The 22,059-nt window shown below is 41.2% G+C and overlaps 1 protein-coding gene across 1 annotated transcript in view; it reads right to left on the bottom strand.

Moving 5' to 3' along the window:
• Positions 1-6,313: 6,313 nt before the first annotated feature.
• The window catches only part of L3MBTL4 (L3MBTL histone methyl-lysine binding protein 4), a 375,657-nt gene continuing 359,911 nt past the window's right edge, over positions 6,314-22,059 (bottom strand). The window contains exon 16 of the mRNA XM_034642569.1: positions 6,314-6,471. Coding sequence (XP_034498460.1) covers positions 6,464-6,471 — 8 coding nt within the window. The 3' untranslated portion in view covers positions 6,314-6,463. The remainder of the gene's footprint in view (positions 6,472-22,059) is intronic.

The following is a 22,059-nucleotide window of genomic DNA, read 5'->3' as shown; positions in this document are numbered from 1 at the left end:
CGGTTTCTACCCGGGGAGCCACCAGAGAATGCATGCAAACGATAAAGGGAGACTCTGTCGGAGGGCTATGGGTTCTAATTGTTTGGCCACAGGAGCAGAGAGGCGGTTAAGCAGGGAAGTCAGGATCAGTGTACGACTTTGAGACTATTTTGATAGTGATGTGATGGAGGGCTGCTGGGACGAGGTCCTTTGAGGGCTCTGGTTCCAAAACGAAGCTTCCTAAGGTAGGAAGGTCACTTGCCCTGCTGGCTGCTGAGCCATCAAGTTCCCATTTCTGCTTCACGAAATCTACCAGCTCAAATGGCAACTGCCTTACAACTCTGCTCCTGCTTAAGTGCCTGCTATAGATTTCCTGAGACTCTTTTACCCAAAGAAACCTATGTCTCCTTAGAAGGAGTAAACCTGAAGAAAACCAGAGAGCAGAGAGAACGCAATGTTTGGTTGCTAATAATTCACATGGGGATCCACGGAAACAGGATATACTGGCCCCATCTTGTCGAAAAGAATGCATCTCCGTTTTGGTGAAATCGAACCACCTCACCTCCAAACAAATGGAATTTTGTCACAAACCCAGAATTATTTGTTCTCCTGTGGAAAAGGGGCTGCTGTTAAGAAAATGAACATACTCGACTCTCTAGATCCTGTCCTCATCAGTCTTGCCCCTGTGCGTGGGTGGTAATTTATAACATTTACTAAGTACATGGGAGCTCAGGTGGAGAGCGAGGAACAGGACAGACGGGTTTTACCAAAGCAGAGCTTTCTGGAGGTAAAAGAGCTAAAACATCAGTTACTCTGTCCCACTCATTTCACTGTAATGAAGGTCCTGCAACCCGATCCCTGTTCTTTCCTTGCCGGAATAAAGTACCCTTCTCATTTCCCCACAACCACGCATACTTCTACCAAAGGAATGATTTTGTTATGCCTGAAGCATACGGTGGTGGAAGGAGGATGCATGGGTTTTCCGGTCACAGAGATCTGGGTTCCAATTCTGGCTACTGCAGGGTGAAGCTGTGTGNAGTGCCCTTCTCATTTCCCCACAACCACGCATACTTCTACCAAAGGAATGATTTTGTTATGCCTGAAGCATACGGTGGTGGAAGGAGGATGCATGGGTTTTCCGGTCACAGAGATCTGGGTTCCAATTCTGGCTACTGCAGGGTGAAGCTGTGTGACCTGGGCATGTTACTTAACTTCTCTGGAACTCGCATTTCATCTTCAGTAAAATGCCATCTCATCTGAGATAGCCCAGGGAGCCATCAGCTCAACTCAGTGCGTTATTACACATTCTGAGTCCCAAAAGTCCAATAGACACTTTGAGATTTCCTTTCAGTTGGTAGTATGTTTCACATTTTTTTTTTTTTTTTGCCATGAATGCAGATGGGCTAGGCTTGTGTTCCAGCGCTCACCAAGGGTGCCTTTCATGGGACAGGAGCGGTCAAGGCTGATCGTGAAGGTGAAATGGGCTATGCATGTACACATGATAGTACCCTTCTTTCTCTCTAATGTACTCATCTCTGACCTCCTCTCACACCTCTGTCCTCCCCATTCTCAGCGGCCAGCCAGAGCAGGTCCCCTGAAGGCATCTCCCTATTCTTCCCTCCCAGGACACCCTCCCCTCTTGTCTTCGCTTGGCTGCCCCAGGAGCTCAGCAGCATCGGCACTTCCACACACAGGCCTTTTCTGGCTCCCAAATACGATTTAGGATCCTCTCACTTCCATCCATTCCTTTCATCCCCTCTGGTGTCATATTCTCCTTCTTCTTCATTTCCCTGATCGCTGTACTTAAGTGTATCTGTCTGTATTTTCTGTTCCTGCACACGCGGGCTTCACACAGTGCCTTGCAAACACAGGCCCTTACTAAGTTTGTGTCAACCAAAGGACTGGATGCATATTAAGCTTTTTTAGGGCAGAGTCTCTCTCTCATTTGTTCCTTGGGATGTACAGAGCTTGATGGTTAGTAGACATTTCAAACTTCTGTTGACTGACTTTCAATGACTCTCCACAAGTCAACTGCCAAGTTAGTTGCTTGATCCTGAAAAATACCTCTGTCTACACCAGAGCTGCCTACTCTATTTACCTGTATCCTTACTCTCACACTTACACTATTCTGTAACTACAGTGGGGAAAGAGGAAGGCGATAGAGGTAAAACAGGACAAAACCACAGCCAGCAGCGTCAAAACATTTTTTAATGAATTTAAAATAGCAGAGAGTTACCAAAAAATGCCCTTTGCATAGCTAGCCCACCTTTAAAATCTCCGTAACATAATTTTAATATATCAACTTTAGTCACATTGGAATTTTGGGGAACTACTTCTGCTTAGCTGGAAAAGCTCAGGTCATTTGAAAAATTTCAGTGTCTGCCCCAGTCTGGGGCGGAATGGGCCACCCCTGGGAGACTCGGAGGCGGGCATCCTTGGCTTGGTTCCTCATATGCACTGGCGGGGCCCTCTCTCATATCACCACTCCTCTTCCTCCCTCTTATCTAGCATCCGCTACGGCACAGCTCAGGGTTCTAGACTTTGCCAACAATACAATCATTCATCCAAAGTGATGCTAGGTGCTTGGAAGACAAAAACCAATAAGACCTATTTTTCGCCCTCACAGAATTCATAATCCGGTAGGAAAGGTGGAGGTGCAAAGGCCTAGTTGTGGCAATGCAATTATACAATGGCAGTGTCATGTACAGAGTTCAAGGGTGGGCACAGCGAAGATGGCGGCGGCTCATGGAAGAAGCTAGGGCTGGTCTCCCGCTGCCAGGTGGGAGGAGCTTGGGGCCTTCTGGGCAGAGGAGACACAGAACCACCCATGTTCTTTCCTAATGGAATGCATGTTCTAGGTGGATCAGGGGATAAGACTCTATATTCACGTGTCACCAAGCCAGTGGCGGGTCTCCCCAGGCTGAACCAACAAGGGTTTAGTCATTTCACTGAATCTGAAAGAGACTATGCCCCCTGTCACGGGCAGTGAAGCAGCTTTGTTATTTCACCCTTTATTTCCAAACTAAAACCTGATGGGCTAACCTGGATCCTTCTTTCAGAGCATGCTGATGATTGTGCGTGTTGTTTTCTATTTCCTTAGGACTAGGCATAATCAGAGCTGCTCATTTACACCAGATGAGCTTCACCATTCATGGCTCAGCAAAAAAAGAAAAAAAAATAGTAATTCCCCAACAGATCCTTCAAACAAAAATTTTATAAAATTATGCATTTACACAATTCCTTTGGTTATTTTGACCTATGTAGTAAAGGTAATTAACAAGTGGAATTGCGATCATAGCCATTATTTTCTATAAGGACCAACATGAATAAATACTGTTTTTCCTAACAGTTTTTATGCAGATGTCACAAGAATGGATCTGGCAACAACTGAATAAATTTATATGTTTCTACCTGATTAAAGTTCTCATTGGGTAATTAAAAAATATGTTTTTGCACTAGGAAGTTCTAGAGACTCACCTGTCAGTAAAGTAAAGTAAAGGAACGAACGGACAGAGTCAGTGGCTGTCGAGAACCGTGTCTCTACATGAAGTCAGCGGAGCCTCAAACGCCAGCAGCAGCTGAGGGTACTGGGAGAACAGAAGCTAGAACAGAAGCCCACCATCTCCCCACCTGTCCGGTCCTGGTCTCCCAGCTCTTCCCCCAGGTTCCGGGAACCGCTGTGAGCCCCTGCTTCTGGCGTCCTCCGTCACGGGAGCCCTCTCCAGGTGGGGAGCTGGGGCCTGTCTGACTTTCTCCAGCACGAGCTGTGAGCTGTGTGGATTCTGGGCCTGTGTCCATCTTGTTTACTCCTTAGCACCAAGAAGGCGTTCAAAAAAAAAAATCTTCTTTGGTGTGTCTCAGACAGCTTAGAAAATATTTTCCTTAGTTACACTTAACAAATAGTCACATGACACCTACTGTGTACTTGTTACTCATTGTTTTAAGTTAATAGTTTTTGTTTTTTCCAAATAGCAACTCCTCAAATTTACCCAACCCCATTACGGGGAGGAAACTGAGGCAGAGAGGAGTGAAGTAAGTTGCCCGAGGTACAAAGTCAATGAGCAGGAGCAGGGTTTGGAGCCTGCAGGGTGGGCTGACTCCATGCAGGCACCCACTCTGCTGAGCTGGCCCTTGGAGGGCAAGGGATCTGGGTTTCTCCAGATGCAAGAATGCGTCTCCCACCTGCCGCCTCTGGCAGCAGCGTCCCCCCCCAACATGGTAAACTGCTCCGCCCCAGCACGACTACAAATGCACACTGCGCTTTCCGTAGGTTGAGGCCACAGTGCCTCCTTGAACTTCTATCCATTAGTCCCAGTTCCGCTTTCTGGAACCGCTTTGAAATAGTCAATTTTCTCTTCCACACAAAAAGTCACGATCTTATTGTACATTTAGACGTCACACTTTGATAGGCCTTTATAAACAATCCATAATTCAGGTGTTTTCGACTCTACTAAAATAAGCCCCCCTTCATCATTCTGATTTAGTGAGATTGTTATTATCAGAAGAGGGTGCATCCAGAAACGTGGTTTTTCGAAAGTAGATTTAAGGCTAATTTTCAAAATGGTTGGAAAACAGCTACATTCCCCACACCAGCTAGAGCAACCGAATGCATCCAGGAGGGCTGTGGGGCTGCGGGTTTGATTCATGGCCTGACAGCCACCATCTGTGCTTTCTACGGGGGTGACCACGCCATGCAGGGATACTGCAAGGTAGAGATGCAATCAAGGACGTATAAAATAAAACAGCAGTAGGCTCCCTGGATTTGATTAAATCCCAACTTTTCAGCACTCTGTGTTCACCAGGCTCCAGCTTTACTGTCCTGGGGAGAGAATGCTGGAGGCCAAACCTGAGACTTGGTTTAAAAAAAATTCAACACATTACAGATAGGTTATTTTTGAAAAGTTATTTAGAAGACGGTCTTTCTTTTTTGAGAATAAGAAGAAGAGGAACTCAAAATTCAGCCCAGGTGAAGGTAAAACGAATACGTTCTTGGGCAATCTAGCGAGAACCCGGCTTTGTGCTTTCGCTGAGGTTTGAATAGTCGTCTCGCCCATGTCACTATGGCCTCACACTTCTGCAGACACAGAACTAAGCAGAGAGAGCTGAAGGGATTCAAAAGACTCATCTCACATTGTGAGAACAAGCAAAGGAAAATGAAAGAGAAGCTGAGAAACGGGAAAACGGAAACCTCAGGGCCATGGGTGGCAGGAAACACGGAGGAGGGGGGGCTGTGCAGGGATTCCCTTTATTCCAAGCAATGCTGTTGCAGTTATTTTGCATATTCAACCTCCATTAAAGGAAAGCCGGGGATTTTCATGTATCAAACAGGTCCAGGCTAAAACACCACGTGGGACACCGAGCTGGATGAAAGCCCAGGAAAGGCCACCTGTGGGGCTCATGTGCCCCTGCAGCTTTCTCAGGCGCACTGGGGTCTGGGCCCCATGCACTGCTCTATTTCATCATCTTGGAAATGGAAGCCAGGGGTGACCCTTCCATGGTAAAAGCTGGACCTGATTGTTCCTACTGTTCCTGGCTGTGGATGAACATTAGTGGAGATTATGAAGCACACTGAAGATGCCAGGAGCTATGCATTTTAAGACCAATGCCTAAGAATCTAGAAAGCAGCAGAGAGCACACTGGGTGCCCAAAAGTTGTTGGGGTGGGGGGGGTGGGGAACATTGATGGCAGGCATTATCTTATAAGCAGTATGACTTCGGCATTATTGGATACTAAATTCATGGATCTTATAAATGGATAAAAGGAAGTAAAGCCCAAATTGTCAATATCAAAAAGAGCACTTAATAATTTTCTTTTCCCTCCTGATTTCAACTCACTTGGATGCTTGGTATTGGGAGATTTAAAAGATGGGGAGAAAAACTAACTTAAGTGAGGTGCATTTTAGAAATATAAGGACCCAAAGATTTTTTTCCCCCCAAGTTGTATTTTTCTTTTGCAAGTTAAAATAGAGGACTTTGCCCTCCCCACAAGAGAAAAACAAACCAAACTAAAACCACAGATACAAAAAAGGAGCTGAAAAACCATGGTATGTTTCTCCCTTGGGTGGACACCCTGGCTCCAAAGCTGCACTGCTTGATTTCCCCCCCCTTCCACCTCGAAACTGTTCTTGTCCAATCAGTTGGTTTGGCTGACCCTGCATCCTACATGATTTGGTGCTGTCAAATAAAAAACAAGTAAAGAGAGACTTCACTCCAAAGGATGATTTGTAAGAAGGGAAGGGCTTGTTGTAACAGGTGGCAGCTCTGACCATAATATTGGCAAGCTCTCAAAGGGCTAGGCGAAAACAGCTTTTCTTTCACAGAGCAGAGAAAACAAGACTAAAAAGAACAAGATGTGGGGGAAGGGAGATGAAAGAGCAACAAGATCTGTCTGTACCTCAGGGAGGCCAGTCTGGTTTCCTAGAGGGCCCTTAAGGAGGCTGGGGCAGGTGGCCGTCTGTTGGCTCAGGCTGAGAGTGGAACAAAGTTTAGGGGTCTGGGGGAAGAAGAGAAAATTAACCATTGGTTAAGAGGCATCTTATTCCCAGTTCAGCCAATTATTTATAAGGCAAAGAATGGGAATTTGGAGGGTCCGTGTCTGACTTTGCTACAGGTAAGCAAGGGTCTATACTGTTGGTCCCTATCCCCTCATTCTGTCCTCACTGTCAGCATATGATGGCCTCTGTCTTTAGGCTCTTCTATTTCTGAAACTTCTTCAACTTGCTATCAGAATTTTTCTCAGGCAAAAATCTATCCATTGCATTCTTCCCAAAATCAAAACAAAACAACAAACAGCAAACAAACAATGACTGAACTCAAACCATCCACAAACTCTCTCCCATTAAGTCCAGGACGACACTCCTTAGCATGATGCTCCAGACTGTGGGCTCTCACGGTCAATCCACCCCTCTCCATGACTCTCTCTGATGTGTCCTGTAGCCAGTTCCCCACTGTGTCCTGAAAATGCCTGCACTGTTCTAGTGTTGTGTTTTTGATTACTGACTTTACCCATCAGGAATCTCTTGTCTCCTATTTGTATTTGTTGAAACATTACCCACTATTTAGGGCCCAGTTCAACTGCTATCTGCTCCTGAAAATTTCTCTGATTTCCACAGAAAATGAATCTTTTGCTCTCTTCCAGACTTTTTGGTTTGAACCCATAAAGTAGCACTTGTCCCATGTTCCTTTATATCTGTAATGGTTGTTTCCACTTCTAAACCCCCACTAAAGGAGAAAAACTTCTCCTCCTGTGTATACCCTATGGTCCTAATAGAAGGTGCTATGTTTAATAAAGACAAGTTGAATGGAATAAAAGAAAAGAGACTGTGGTTTTATTACAGTCATTTCAAACATGATAAACAGTAAGAAACAGGGCTGTGGGCATTTTCTCTTATCCACTTGGAACCATACAGAAAAATAAAGAAAATAAACAAACAAAACAGCTAAGTTTCTGCTTTTAGTGCAACTAGGAGGTAAACATATTCTCCAGATTCTAATATATCTGTAAGAGGGGCCAGAAGCAAATGTGACTGCCAGAAGTCGTGCAGAGGCAGAAGGGCCCTGAGGTGGCAGATCTCTATAAGCATCCAACCACAGAATGGTCTTTGTTTCTGAAAAATGGATGCAGGACCTGGGGTCAGCAGGGCTGGTGCAAGATGCCCTCCTGGACTCCGTTTGTTTCAGAGTTAGAGAAATCAGAATTACACAAAGAATAATTCAGATGAGCCATAGCTGCAGTAAGCAATTGGTCTCAGCATCAGGCAAGAAAAAGAAAACCTTTAGTTGTGAAGTCTGACCCCCAATTCCCACTACTCTGGAGGGGTGTGCAAATAGCTAGTCTAGGAAAATCCAACCCATTCAATAATGAGTGCTCTAAACAGAAAAAAAAAAAGAAAGAAAAGAAAGGGAATTAATATACTGGTGTGCAAACATGCCATGAGTAAATGTGGAGGAGCCCAACAGAAGCCATTATAAATTAAAAATGCAAGCAGGAAAAATATTGCCTCTGAGAAGATGCAAAAAGTAATCAGACATGTTGACATGCATTTAGAAACATAAAACAAAGCTTAGTGAAGCAATTACCTCTATGAATGAAGAACACATAGTAAGAATGCAGTAATTCAAAGAAGAGATGGCAATGGATAGGAGGAAAGGCAGACTTCAAGAAAGAAGTAGAAGGAAAAAATAAAACCATAACTGAAACGAAGATGAAACAGGAAGGAGCAGAAAGGGAGAGTACATCTTTTATAATAAAGAGTANGAGATGGCAATGGATAGGAGGAAAGGCAGACTTCAAGAAAGAAGTAGAAGGAAAAAATAAACCATAACTGAAACGAAGATGAAACAGGAAGGAGCAGAAAGGGAGAGTACATCTTTTATAATAAAGAGTAAGGGACATTAAAGATAAACATAAGAAATGCAAGCAAAATGAAATTGAAATAAAAGATTAAAAAGAAGATTAGAGGAGGGGTGCCTGGGTGGCACAGCGGTTAAGCATCTGCCTTCGGCTCAGGGCGTGATCCCGGCGTTATGGGATCGAGCCCCACATCAGGCTCTTCTGCTATGAGCCTGCTTCTTCCTCTCCCACTCCCCCTGTTTGTGTTCCCTCTTTCGCTGGCTGTCTCTATCTCTGTCGAATAAATAAATAATCTTAAAAAAAAAGATTAGAGGAGATCTAGGAAATACATAACTAGCATGTCTGAGGAAAAACCGAAACAATGAAACNGAATAAATAAATAATCTTTAAAAAAAAAAGATTAGAGGAGATCTAGGAAATACATAACTAGCATGTCTGAGGAAAAACCGAAACAATGAAACAAAACAAATATTTAGATAGTAATAAGAACAACTCTTTCCTTATACTTAGAATCTATATGCTTGAACATAACAGAGATACTGAACGGATACACTATTTACCATATTAGGTGAACTAGAATTCAATAACAAGATATATCTTTGTGAAACTATTGGAGTTTAAAGATAAACACTCATATGGGCAGCCAGATGAGCCTCAGGGATCTCCTCAAAATCTTCAAAAACAGAATACGGGGAAGAGGGCAGGTAGGAAGTGCTAGGAAGCTTCATCAACATAGGACTTCCTCTGGCAGACCCTGACTGACTCTGACTCTGTAACAATTTTGGAACTCTGGAATATATTTGAAGACTTCCACCTTCCAGGGAGTGTTTAGACAGTAAATCACTGAGTTTTGGTTAATTTCAGCTATTAGTGTGGTAGTGCCTCCCCATTCCCCACCTGCTGGTCCATGGTGGGCAGCTCCACCCACATTCCTGGAGTGGCTTGCATGTGACTTGAAGGAACCAAGGCAGTCAATAAGGACCTTGTCCTCTAGACATCAAGCAAGTGTGTTGTGATCACTGATTGCTGCTTCTGATTGTGAAAGTGCAGGCACAGAGGGAGCCTCTGTTGTTGAAACTGCACTGGCTGAAGTGGCTTCCAGCATATTTAAAGAAACAGTGCCTTAAATCTTTTCCCCCTTTTCCCCTCTTGGAAACCAGATATGTAAGGATTAAGACATCCAAAAGCAATTGCATATAAGAGAATTTATAAAGTCACTGTACATGGTAAAATGCAGAAGGTAAAATGTAGGCTCAGAAAGATCTGAGAAGACCTTAAGTTGATATCTCAGGCTGATCCCCAGTACATAAACAACCTACAGCAATTAAAAACAAAGACAGAACAGCAAACCCTAGGTGGGGGGGAAATGCTGATTAATAGAGATACCATATTATAAGATTCAAATGTCTAGTTTTCAACAATAAGAAACTATGACCCATTCAGAGAAAAAAAAATAGAAAGTGTCCCTAAAACTAGAGTACAGATTTATAAGACAAAGACATTAAAAAAACTTTCTTGAAAGATGCTCAAAGAGCTAAAGGGAGACAGGGACAAAGTCAAGAAAATAATGTTTAAAGAAAATGAAAATATCAATAAAGAGGCAGAAATAAAAAAGGAACTAAAAAGAAATTCTGAACCTGAAAAGTACAATAGCTGAAGTGAAAGATTTACTAGAGGGATTCAAAACCAGATTTGAGCAGCCAGAAAAAGTAGTAAACTTGAAGATAGGCTAACAGAAACTATCAAGTCTGAGATGGAAAGAAAAAAGACTGAAGAAAAGTGAATAGAATCTAAGGGAGCTGTGGTACAGCAGCAAGTGGACGAACATACATATTGTGTGAGTCCCAAAAGAAAAGAGAGGGAGAGGGAGAGAAAGACATGAGAAAAAATGGATGCAAGCCTCTCAAATTTGAGGAAAGACATGGATCTACAAATCTCAGAAGCTGAATGAATCCTGAATAGGTTAAATTCTAAGACACAAAATTGAGATACATTANATTCTAAGACACAAAACTGAGATACATTATAATCAAACTGTTGAAAGACAAAGACAAAGAAAGAACCTTGGAAACACCAGAGAAAAGTAGCTCATCATATACAAGGGATCTTCAAGATTATCAGAGGGATTCTCTGCTGAAGACTTGCAGACTAGAAGGCAATGGGATAATATATTTAAAGTGCTGTAAGAAAAAAAAAAACCTGTCAGCCAAGAATTCTACAACTGACAAGACTGTCTTTCAAAAATTAGGAGAAATTAAGAGACATTCCCAGACAAACAAAAGCTAAGAGGATTAATTACCACTAGCCTTGCCCTATAAAAAATGCTAAAGGGAGTCCTTCAAGTTGGAATGGAAGGATGGCTAGGCAGTAACTAAAAGGCATACAAAAATAAAGTTATTTTGTAAAGATAAACACATAGAGAAATATATAATAGCAAGTATTACTGTAATTTTGGTTTGTAACTCTACTTCTTACATATGATTTAAATAATTAATGTATAAAAACAATTATTAGTCCATGTTTTTGAACACACAATACAGAAAGATGAAATCTGTGATATCAATAACTGAAAGGTGGGGAGGATGGAGCTGTAAAGGAGCAGAATGTTTGTTCTTATAAATTCAAATTAGAGTGTTATAACACTGAGATGTTAAATGTAATATACAAAAGAGTATATACAAAGGGAAATGAAGATGAATTAAAATGTCTCACAACAACAACAACAAAAAAACAAGTAAGCACAAAAGAAGACAGTAATGTAGGAAATGAGGGACAAATGTCTTATAAGGCATACAGAAAACAAACAGCAAATGGCAGAAGTTAAGCCCCTCATTATCAGTAATTATTTTAAGTGTAAGTGGATTAAACTCTCCAGTCAAAAGACAGAGTGGCAGAATGGATTAAAAAATATGATACAACTATATGGTGTCCACGAGAGACTCACTTTAGATCCAAAGACACAAATATGTTGAAAATGAAAAGAAGGGAAAAGATATTGCATGCAAACAGTACCCTTTGAGCCAGGGTGGTGATACTAATATAAGACAAAATAGACTTTAAATAAAAAAAAAGTATGCAAGAGGCAAAGAATGGCATTATATATGAATAAAAAGTTCAATAGTGCAAGAAGATATAACAATTATGAACTGTTATGCAACTAATGACAGATTATTGAAATATATGAAGCAGAAACTAACAGATTTGAAGGGAGAAATAGACAGTTCTACAAAAATAACTGAAGACTTCAATACTCCCCTCACATAATGGATAGAACAACAAACAGAAGTAAGGAAACAGAAGACTTGAACAACAAAATAAACAAGCTAGATCTAAAAGACATATACACAACATTCTAGCCAATAACAGAACACATATTCTTCTCAAGTGTACCTGGAACATTCTCCAAGATAGATCACATATTAGAACACAAATCAAGTCCCAACTAATTTTAAAAGATAGATATCATACAAAGTATCTTTGCTGACCACAAGATGGAATTAGAAGTCATTAATAGTAGGAAAACTGAAAAATTCACAAATATGTGGAAATTAACACACTCTTAAATAATCTAAGTGGAAACCACAAAATCATAAAACTTAGAGACAAATTTAAATGAAAACACAACATCCCAAAAGTTATGGGATACAGCAAACACAGTGCTAAAAGGAAAATTTATAGCCGTAAATGCTTACATTAAAAAAAAAAAGAAGAAGAAGAAGAAGAAGACATCAAGTCCACAATCTGACTACAGTTTAAGGAACTAGAAAAAGAATAGCAAACTAAACTCAAAACTAACAGAAGGAAGGAAACAATAAAGATGAGAGTAGAGATAAATAAAACAGAGAAGAAAAAAATCAATAAAACTAAGAGTTGATTTTCAAAAAGATTTACAGAGATGACAAACTTTTAAGAGCAGATTCAAATTGCTAAAATCAGAAATGAAAGTGGGGACACGACTACCAGCTCTACAGAAATAAAAAAGATTATGAGAGAGTACTATGAATAACTGTATGTCCACAGATTAGATAACGTAGATGAAGTGGAAAAATTCTTAGAAACACAAAACCTACCAAGACTGAATCATGAATAAATAAAAAAATATGAATAGACCCATACCTAATTAAGGAGACTGAATCAGTAATCAAAAATCCCTTGACAAAGAAAAGCCCAGGACCAGATGGCTTCACGGGTGAATTCTACCAAACACTGAGAGATCTTACGTTAGTTCTTCTCAAACTTTTCCAACAAAATTAAAGAGGAGGAAACACTTCCAAACTCACAGGAAGGCATCCAAATTAAAAAGGAGAAGTAAACTTGTCTCTTTGCAGATGATGTAATCTTATATGTAGAAAACCCTAAAGAAATACTATAGTGTACGCTGCTGGCTGAATGGATAAACAAAATGTGGTCTACATATACAGTGGAATATTTTTAACCTTTAAAAGGAATGAAAGTATGATACACACTCCAGTATGGATGAATCTTGAAGACATTACGTTAAATGAAATCACCCAGACACAAAAGAATAATACTGTATGATTCCATTTATAGGAGAAATCCAGAATAGTCAAATACATATAGACAGAAAGTAGAACAGTGGTTACCTAGGGCTTTGGGGAGTGGCAATCGGGCTTACTGTTTAATGAGCACAGAGTTTCAGTTTGGAATAACGAAAGAAATTCTGGAGTTGTGCGGTGGTGGTGATCACACAGCAATGTGAATACACTTAATGCCACTCAACTGTGTACTTAAAAATGGTCAAAATGATAAATTCTGTGTTATGTATATTTAACTGAACTAATTTTTTAAAAAGAAAACTAGAAGATAGTAGAGCTGTATGTATAACATACTCAAGGAAAAAAAGTGTAGAAAAGGATTTTCTGTCTGGAAGAATTGTCCTTCAAATATACAGGCTATGGACATGTTTTGAACATGCAAGAACTCAAGAACTATGTTTCCTGTTACTCGTTCTTAAAGATGTCCCAGAAGAAGAAAAGTCTAATGGAAGGACTGGTGTGGAGCTGTGACTATGTTTAACTCTCGATCTAAAATAGATAGAAAATAAGGGGAATGGGATGGTTTAACAATACAGCCCTGATGATGGAGAATGCAGGAAAAGGAAGGGAGAATAAGGTGGAAGTAGAGTGAGTTCCTTTCCTGAAAGCCAACAAATCGCGTAAGAGAAGTGCACACACATTAACAGTACAGTATCAGTTAAGGTAATATTTTTGATTAAAATCTGATATGAGGAGGAGGAGGAGAAAACATACTAATTTTTTCATTGCTCACAGTAGGAAATAAGGAGCTAATGTCCTTTGAAGAGAAGGAAAGCTAGAAGCTTTATATACATTTATAATGGTGACCATTTGAACAGAAATAGAGCTTGTTAATTTCAGAAGAATCACACACATGTCAGAGCAATCAGATCATATATAAAAGATAAAAAGATAATAGAAAATAAGGTATGCTGGGGGGAAATACAGAAACAGAAAAATTTAAACTACTTATGCTTAGCTCTAGGTAATGCATTTGAAAGGCAGAATAAATGGATAATTTTCTGGGAAAATGTAATTTACCAACATTGCTCATAGAGGAAATAGAAAATCTAAACAGATTTTTTTTTCCATAGAAGAAACAGATAATAGTATAAAAAAATCTACCCTCTTCACTCCTGGCAAAGCTCCAGTTCATTAAGCTGTGTACTTAAAAAGGTCTAGGTGGATTCGTAGGGGATTCCTACCAAACTGTTTGAGAACAGAAGATTCTAATGCTATTCCTCCAGAGTGCAGGAAAAAGGGAAAACTCACAAATTCGTTTTATGAAGCAAGCATTTGATACCCAAATTTTTGACAGAGTGCAAGCACCTAATACATCAAGAAAAACTATAGACCATTCTTGTTTATTAACATCAAAGCCAAAATCTAAACAGCATGCAAAATTATGCATCGTGACAATACAAGGTTTATTGTATATAAATTCAAGGACAAGTTAGTAACAGGAAATTTATTTATAACAAAGAGTCTAAGAAGAAAAAGTTGTGATCATCTCTCTCAACAGATTTTTAAAGGCATGTATTAAAACTCAATAATCATTACTGAAAAAACACTCAATAGAGGAACTAACTGGTATAGATTCTTAACACAATAAAATATCTTTAGTCTAAAAGGTCATGCTATTTTTTTATTGGGGAAGCTTTAGAGTAATTTTAAACACAATTGTGGACAAGAAGGATGCCTGCTATCACCATTGCTACTTATTATGGGCATCCTTGTCCTACTGGGGCCCAGGCCAATACAATTAGATCAGAAAAAGATATGAGAGATGTTGCATTTACAAAGCAGAAGTTAAAACTATCATTATTGCAGATGACATCATTGTAAGTCCAGAATTATGGGAATCAATCGACAGACTCCAACAAAAAATAAGAAGCATTAGTAAATTAGCAACGTACACAATTAAAACAATGATAGCAAAAGTCCTCCTATACGCAGATAACACCAGTTAGGAGATACGGTGGAAGGACCAATTTACAGCAGTCAAATGCCCAGGAAGACATTTAACAAGAAATGTGTAAGACTTGCTGAAGAAAAATGAAAAACACTTCTGAGGGAAACAAAAGAAGATTCCAGTAAAGGAAAAGACAGCATATTCCTGTAGAAGAATCAACATCATAAAGATCTCACATTTATCTAAGTTACTCTCATATACTTACCATGATCTCAGTAAAAATACTGACAAGCTAACTGTGAAATTCACATGGAAAACAAAACAAAACAAACAAAAAACAAACAGGAATAGTGATGAAGTGTGACCGACCAACCAGACGTTAGAACATTTTATAAGACCTCAACAATTAAAACGATGCGGCACAGCTGCATTAGCAGACGGACTAACGGAACAGAGTAAGAAGCTCAAAAATAGACCAAGTACTTATGGAAATTTAGTGCCCACTAAAGTGACGGCTCAGTGGAGTGAGGAAGTGGTGCAGACCCGGCTGAATCAAGTGGGTAGCCTTCTGAATCAAAACCAAATAAAATAGAGGTGGATTTACAGCTGACATGACACACTGGGATAAATTCCAAATAAATGCCAAGATTCAATGTAAAAAAATAAAAACCCATAGAAGTACTACAATAAACTATAACAGGATCTTGTCGTGGCACGGGAAAGATCGCTCTCACTGGGCTGTATCATCCAAAAGGAAGTAAAATGTTTGGTGAGTAAAGGCAGGGTGAACTTCAACCAACCAACCAGCCAAATAAACACAATACCCATAAGCAAAATCAAAACTGAAAAAGCAAAACACAACGGGAACAGATCTAGGCAATTCATACCATGGAGACAGGGTGAATTTCCTAAAATCCATAAAAATGAAGAGCTCTTTGAAACTGGAAAGAAAAAGACTAAAATGGCAACAGAAAAATTGGCGAAGTTCACAGAAATGGAAACACGAATGACTCTTAAGCACAGGAAAAGAGGCTCAATCTAACTCACAATAAAAATGCAAATTAAAATTACACCGAGGTAGCATTTTTCAATTACCATGGTGGCAAAAAAATCTGAATGTTTGATAACAGACAGTTGGTATTAAGAAATGGGCATCCTCAAAAAATTGCTAGGAAGAGTGTAAATTAGTATGTTTGTAGGGTAAGTGACAGATATACCTGCCCTTTCATTCTGCCACTCCTCCACTTTTGGAAATTTATACTATAGCCCCACTAGCACGTGTGCAAAATGACATACGAGACTGGAAACAGTCTGGTAACACAGTGGCTCATCGTTCGGTGGAACGCTACTAGGCGGTTCCAGGCACTGAGAAGAGGCTCTGTGTACAAATGGGGATAATCCCCAGGGTATACTGTTGAGCAAAAAAAAAAAAAAAAAATTAAAGAAAGAACAGNAAAATTCAAGTAAGAACAGTGCATAAGACATACTGCTTATTGTGTTAAAAATAAGGAGGTAGAATAAGAAAATATATTTATATTGACTCCTGTATGTATAAAGAAACTCTAGAAGGATGCACCAAAGACTAACAGTGGGTATCTGTCAAGAGGGGGAGTACTATGTAGATGGGAGTGGGTAGGAGACTTCTCACTGTGTGCCTCTTTACGTATTTTAGAATTTTCATTATCATGTGAATATGCTACCTATTCAAAAATTACATTAAACAGGCAAAAAAATGTGAAGATAGTCATGTACCATAAGATTTGTAAAATAAGGTCCTTATCTTATTTTGTGATTTAGANGGAATTTTCATTATCATGTGAATATGCTACCTATTCAAAAATTACATTAAACAGGCAAAAAAAATGTGAAGATAGTCATGTACCATAAGATTTGTAAAATAAGGTCCTTATCTTATTTTGTGATTTAGAAAAATCCATTAGGAAACAGGATCCTTTTTAATCTCCAAGGACTGGTGGTCATGGGATCTGTCCTTGCAGTCCTGGGCGCACTGCTCCTACCTTCCCTCGGTGATCCCAGGCCCCTCTCCCCACAGCAAGGCTGTGACCCTGCCCTAACTCTGATTTCTGCCTTAATACGGGCATGGGTCCATCTGTATCTAACAGAGAGATGTATGTGGACTCCTCGACCATGAAAGTATAGAAGATGGTGCAAATTTCCATCCAAGCATTTGGATTCTATATAAATTCCCAAACTAGCTGCTGTTTGTTACAGTTTGGCCTTTCTCTTCTGCCAGTGTTTCCAAAACCCGAGGTTTACTGATTCTACTGATAAGGCACGAGTTAGTCTGTGTTCTCTGACTGACAGAAACCATTTCTGACAAAGGAGAGCCTCTCCTATTTCTACAGCCCTTTCTTAGGGGTGAACAGGGGTGAACAGCCCTCGATGGGCAGAGATTTCCTTCCTGTAAGCCATAGACGTTAGTGACCGACAGTGTGTCAGCACGAGTCTGAGGGCAGGGTGGCACGCCGGGAGGCAGGTAATGGGGCCAGGACGGGCCTGGGATTGCTGGACACAGAGCCCCTGGATGCAGGAAGGCAATAGGGCAGGCAAGGCCTGGACGTCTGTGGTGGCTTACAAGTCAGGGTGGTAGAATGAGTTCAGAAGCAGCACCAGGCTGTCAGCAGCAGGGCACGCCTTGGAGGAGCAGCAAGTAGCCCAGAAATGAGGCCAGGCCCCAGCTCCCAGGGAGAACACCATGGACCGAGTGAGGACCTTGGGCTCAGGGCCAAGGAGAGTCCCCAGGAGCCTCCGAATTCCTGGTACCCACCAGGCCTCTCTGACTCGCCTCATCATAACCCTCGTGTTTCCAAAGCACACGGACAAGCTAGGGTTCTAGAAGCCAAAGGAAGTACAACTATTCAAGGATGCTTAGTACATCCTTCATCTTTGAAGGTTAAGCTCATTTAATTTACTGCTATTCTTAATTGAGACGAAGAACAAAGTTGCCCACCGTCCCTTAGGCGGGTCAGCCAGGGCCTCAGAACCCTATTTCAGTTAGTTCCTTAGTCATTTCTCACCCGGAATTTAAGAAACACATTGCAGTCCTCCCTTACAGTCTGTATTTTCGGCTTTTCGGAACCCGGTTGCCCTCTCTACCCTCACCATGTTTTCTGTGACTCCTTTAAATTCTAGTTAGGACTAGCCATTCAACAAGGTTTGCTTGCTTGTTTGTTATTTTATTTATTTATTTTTTTGAAGATGGTAAATTGAAAGTAATACACTTCTGATTAATAAGCCTTTGCTCTCTCTTTCTTTTTAAGACAGGCATTAAAATTTAAAAGCCAGAACATGGAATAAGAAGTGCTAATGAAAATGTCACCAAGTGAGAGTTTAGATTTTAAAACGTTGCTAATCTAATAAGAAATACAGGATGAATGTGAGGGGTGAAACAGCTCTGATACGATGTTTTATGCCTTTGAAATGCCCTCCAAATTTCACATAAAAAATCATTTGTGATTCATTTTGATCAGTGATGACTCACATCACTAAAAAAAATCAAATCTGAACAAGTCCATTGGAAAGCAACCTCTCTGGAGCTGGTGTAAATGGTTTCTCTACTCAAAGTTGCTTGTGCTTGGAGTCTTAATACTGCACCATTTCTCTTGTAAGACAGATCTGGTTTCAATCTGTGTTTCTTCAATTTTTATCAGTGTTGGCCTAGATTTCCGAAGCTGAGCTAAAATGGAAATATTCTTTTCCCCCTTTAACCCATCTGTCTCCTTTTATTTACATAATATAATATATTTTCCCTGAATAATTCTAAATTTTTAAAAAAGGCAAAGTGGAAGTAAAATAAATGGAAAATTTTTCATCACAAAAGGAGACCAGGGATCTTGTCTTTGGATTTATACCCAACTGGATCTCACGACCAGTCCAAATTCAATAAAAAATAGTATAAGGTGAGGCTCTAAAGCAACAAAACCTCTCTCTAAGGCAGCATCACTTTAGAATCTCATTTGTCAAATGCTAGTGATTTCTCCCAAAAGACAGAATGAAGGAATATTTCTGAAAACTTACTAACAGTGGCCTCCGTATTCCAAAGTAAGGAAATCGGGCTGCATAATTTCTGCTAAGTACCAGCGTGGGAAGGGTTTACAATTATGCAGGCCCTGTTGTTACCACTGCCAACAGAATAATTTATCAAGTTATGGTGTCTCATTGAGGGAACCAAAAAGCACATTACCGGTAAGAAATTATTTCTAAAGAAGACTTAATTACTACTATATGTGTTTTTAATGTTGGCTGAAAATACACAGAAAGACAAGCTAAAGTGGCATGTGACAAGTCCTCATTTAATCTGTCAGCCATAATAGCATATTTAGAAAGATATAAAAAATAAAAAAAAATAGATCAAGAGGTAGAAATAGATTCTCCTGTCATCTCAGAATGATTACAGTATTTGCTGGTGAGGTCAAAGTTTCTGCAGACTGATAACATGACAAAGATCATTCTACAGACTTCAAATGAAAATTAGGAGAGGGGACAGGTGACAAGTCAGGGTGTGAAGATGTTGATCCAGTTGTATTTTGACTGGACCACATCTGAATTGTTACTTAATCTGTTTCCATATTTCCTGGTCTAACTCCCTACTCGATCTTCAGAATGAACCACTCCACTCCTTCCTGCCCCTTTGGCCAGGATTTATTTACCCTGTGAAGGCAGCAACATACCAACCCCCTTTGGGTACCCTGCCGCATCTTCCCCATCTTCGGCACGCAGGTGCTCATCAGCTGTTGCTAGACTGGCTCCGCATAAACACCGTGGGTCTGAGGACTGCTACTAACCTCTTCCAGAGGACAGAGGCCAACACATCCCTGTGTTCTTAATACCTTACGATGACACCAACACACACAGATACATAGTGCAAAATAACAGAATTGGGGGCTGAAGGAGAACTGGTGAAGGGATTTTTTAAGTCAAGAAAGAATCATCACTCCCTCTTTAAACAATGGCCTGAGCTGCTTTAGAAATCAAGCTTCTCTTTAAAACAGAGTTTTTGGTCACTACTCCGATGTGCGGGCTGGGCCTTGCCAAGTGCTGGTTCCAGGACCTGCACTGCAGTGGTGCGTCACTCACACGGGGAGAAGCAGATTAGAGGGAAGGCAGATGGGCCGAGGGAGCGCTCCCCTGAAGAGCTGTCAGGAAGGGACGCAGCAAGCAAGTGCACTGGGAAATTTAAAGTTATATTTATTTGCCTGTCAATGAAATAAAGATCAGGGAGGAGGAAAAACCTCATGAAACAAGGCAAATTGTCACCGAGGTAATAAAGAAGAATTGCAGGTTTCAAGCCCTTGGCACAGAAAATAAGTTCTGAAAACATACACAATCATCTGATTTTGACGTCCGTTTTGCCAGCAATCAACTGGATTCGCCATTTTCTCTTTCGATTCGTGATAACAACGTGAACATGTTTTGCAAACAGGTGAACACTAACAGCCCTGGCATTTTTCACCTTGAACTCTGTACAAACTCATGAGAACACATGTGGTTTCTCGTGGATCTACACACTTCTGTAGACACGTTGCTCCTTCACTCTCCATGCAAGGTCGTCCCTCCTGTCCCATCTCTAATCTGCCCTCCCGGCACCTGATTCCTTCCCTTTTCTTCTCCCATCTTCTTGATCCAGGGGGTGGCCGGGGATCCTCATTACTGTTCCCAGGCCTGAGGGATCACAGGGGTCAGGTGCAAAGGTCCTGGCTCACAAGGACTTTCAACGAGGACCTAGAGGCAGGCATTGGCAGACAAACGCCTGCCTCCTGGCAACGGGAGAGAGCTTTTTGAAGATGGAACATAATGGTGAAAGGAAAGTTCATCTGCTCCTTTTCCATGCCAGCTTTCTCTCCTTCAGGCTTTTTGCATTGTCTTTTCTTTCCCTAACTTTTCAGCTGTGATTGGCTGAAGCACCAGTCTTGTGCTAACTCAGAATGGAATGTGGGAAAACCTTTAAGTGAAATACTTACAGTATGTAACTGTGTGCTTCCTCTGACCTTACCATTTCAAGAAACTAGTGGATTCCTGCTTGGCGTCTGGAACCCTTCCACCCTGCTCCTGCCTCTCCCAGCCCAGCCCCATTCCTCCCCAGTAAAGGCCTGTTTTCCCCAGGACAGCCTCAAAACCTCCCTGGTCTGGTCGGATGTCCTTTTCACCTCTGTTATTGAGGTGCCACGTGCGCCTGCTTTCCTAACTCTTTTCACAACTGTAATTTCACTCTATTTTCCATGTTTTTGATTTGTCTGCTTCTCCATTGTCAATGCACAAGGCAGACACAATGTCCATTTTTACCCACCTTACATCNGGTGACACTTCTCCTATCATCTCTGACAATTTCCCATGCCATAAATGAATCCCTTGAATGTGGTCCTTCTTCTTAAAGATTTATTTCCACAGAAGCTCCCTTTCCGGTAAACAGATCATCCACGTATCCATCCGTCCTCCAGGAAGGATGTTACTGAGTGATAAATGGCACAGCAGTGACAAGACAGCAAGATGAGATCCAGGAGGGGGGAAACAGAGCTGCTCTGGTGGCAGGAACGGGAGCCCCGGCCAGACCCTGAGGTCAGAGAGGGCTGTCAGGCAAGGGAAGCCGACACTGGGATCTAAATCTAGACCAGTGGGAGTCAGCCAAGGCAGGGTGAGGATGCATGTGACACAGAGAGGGGCGCTGGTGGGCAGCAGCAAGGGCAGAGGCCTGGGGGCCAGAGGACCAGAGAGGAATCTAACAGTAGAAGAGCCACGGTGGCTGCTGTGCAGCACGGGGAAGGACAGCGAGAGACGTCCAGAGGGGAGAGGGAGAGCAAGGAGGGTCTAGAAGGGAATGGGTGATGAAGGGTTTTGTAAGAAAATTTGATTTCATCCTAAGAGCAATGGGGAAGTCTTGAAGAGCTTTGAGCAGAAGCATGACATGATTACATTTGACTTACAGAAACAGGACTTTGTCTTTTATCGTGTGAAGAGCGGATTAAGGAGGGCAACAGTGACACAGGACAAACAACAGGTGGCCCTTGTCATAATTAGGTGAGAAATCTTGGTGGTTGGGATTCAGGCAGTCACAGGAGTCGTATAAGAATTGACAGGAAGAATCAACAGGACTCAAATACAGTAGGATGATGTTAAGAAAAGAGAGAAAAGTCATTGCTATTACTCTGGTTTCTGGCTTCACTTGGTGGAAAGGGATGCCATCCGCTGACACACACACATGGAGGGGCTCGGGGACATATAAATGGAGTGTCTGGCAAGCAGCCAAATTTCTGGGTCTGGAGG

Source organism: Ailuropoda melanoleuca, chromosome 14, assembly GCF_002007445.2.
Source record: "Ailuropoda melanoleuca isolate Jingjing chromosome 14, ASM200744v2, whole genome shotgun sequence".
Classification (NCBI taxonomy): domain Eukaryota; kingdom Metazoa; phylum Chordata; class Mammalia; order Carnivora; family Ursidae; genus Ailuropoda; species Ailuropoda melanoleuca.
This window is presented reverse-complemented; position numbering and strand designations above follow the sequence as displayed.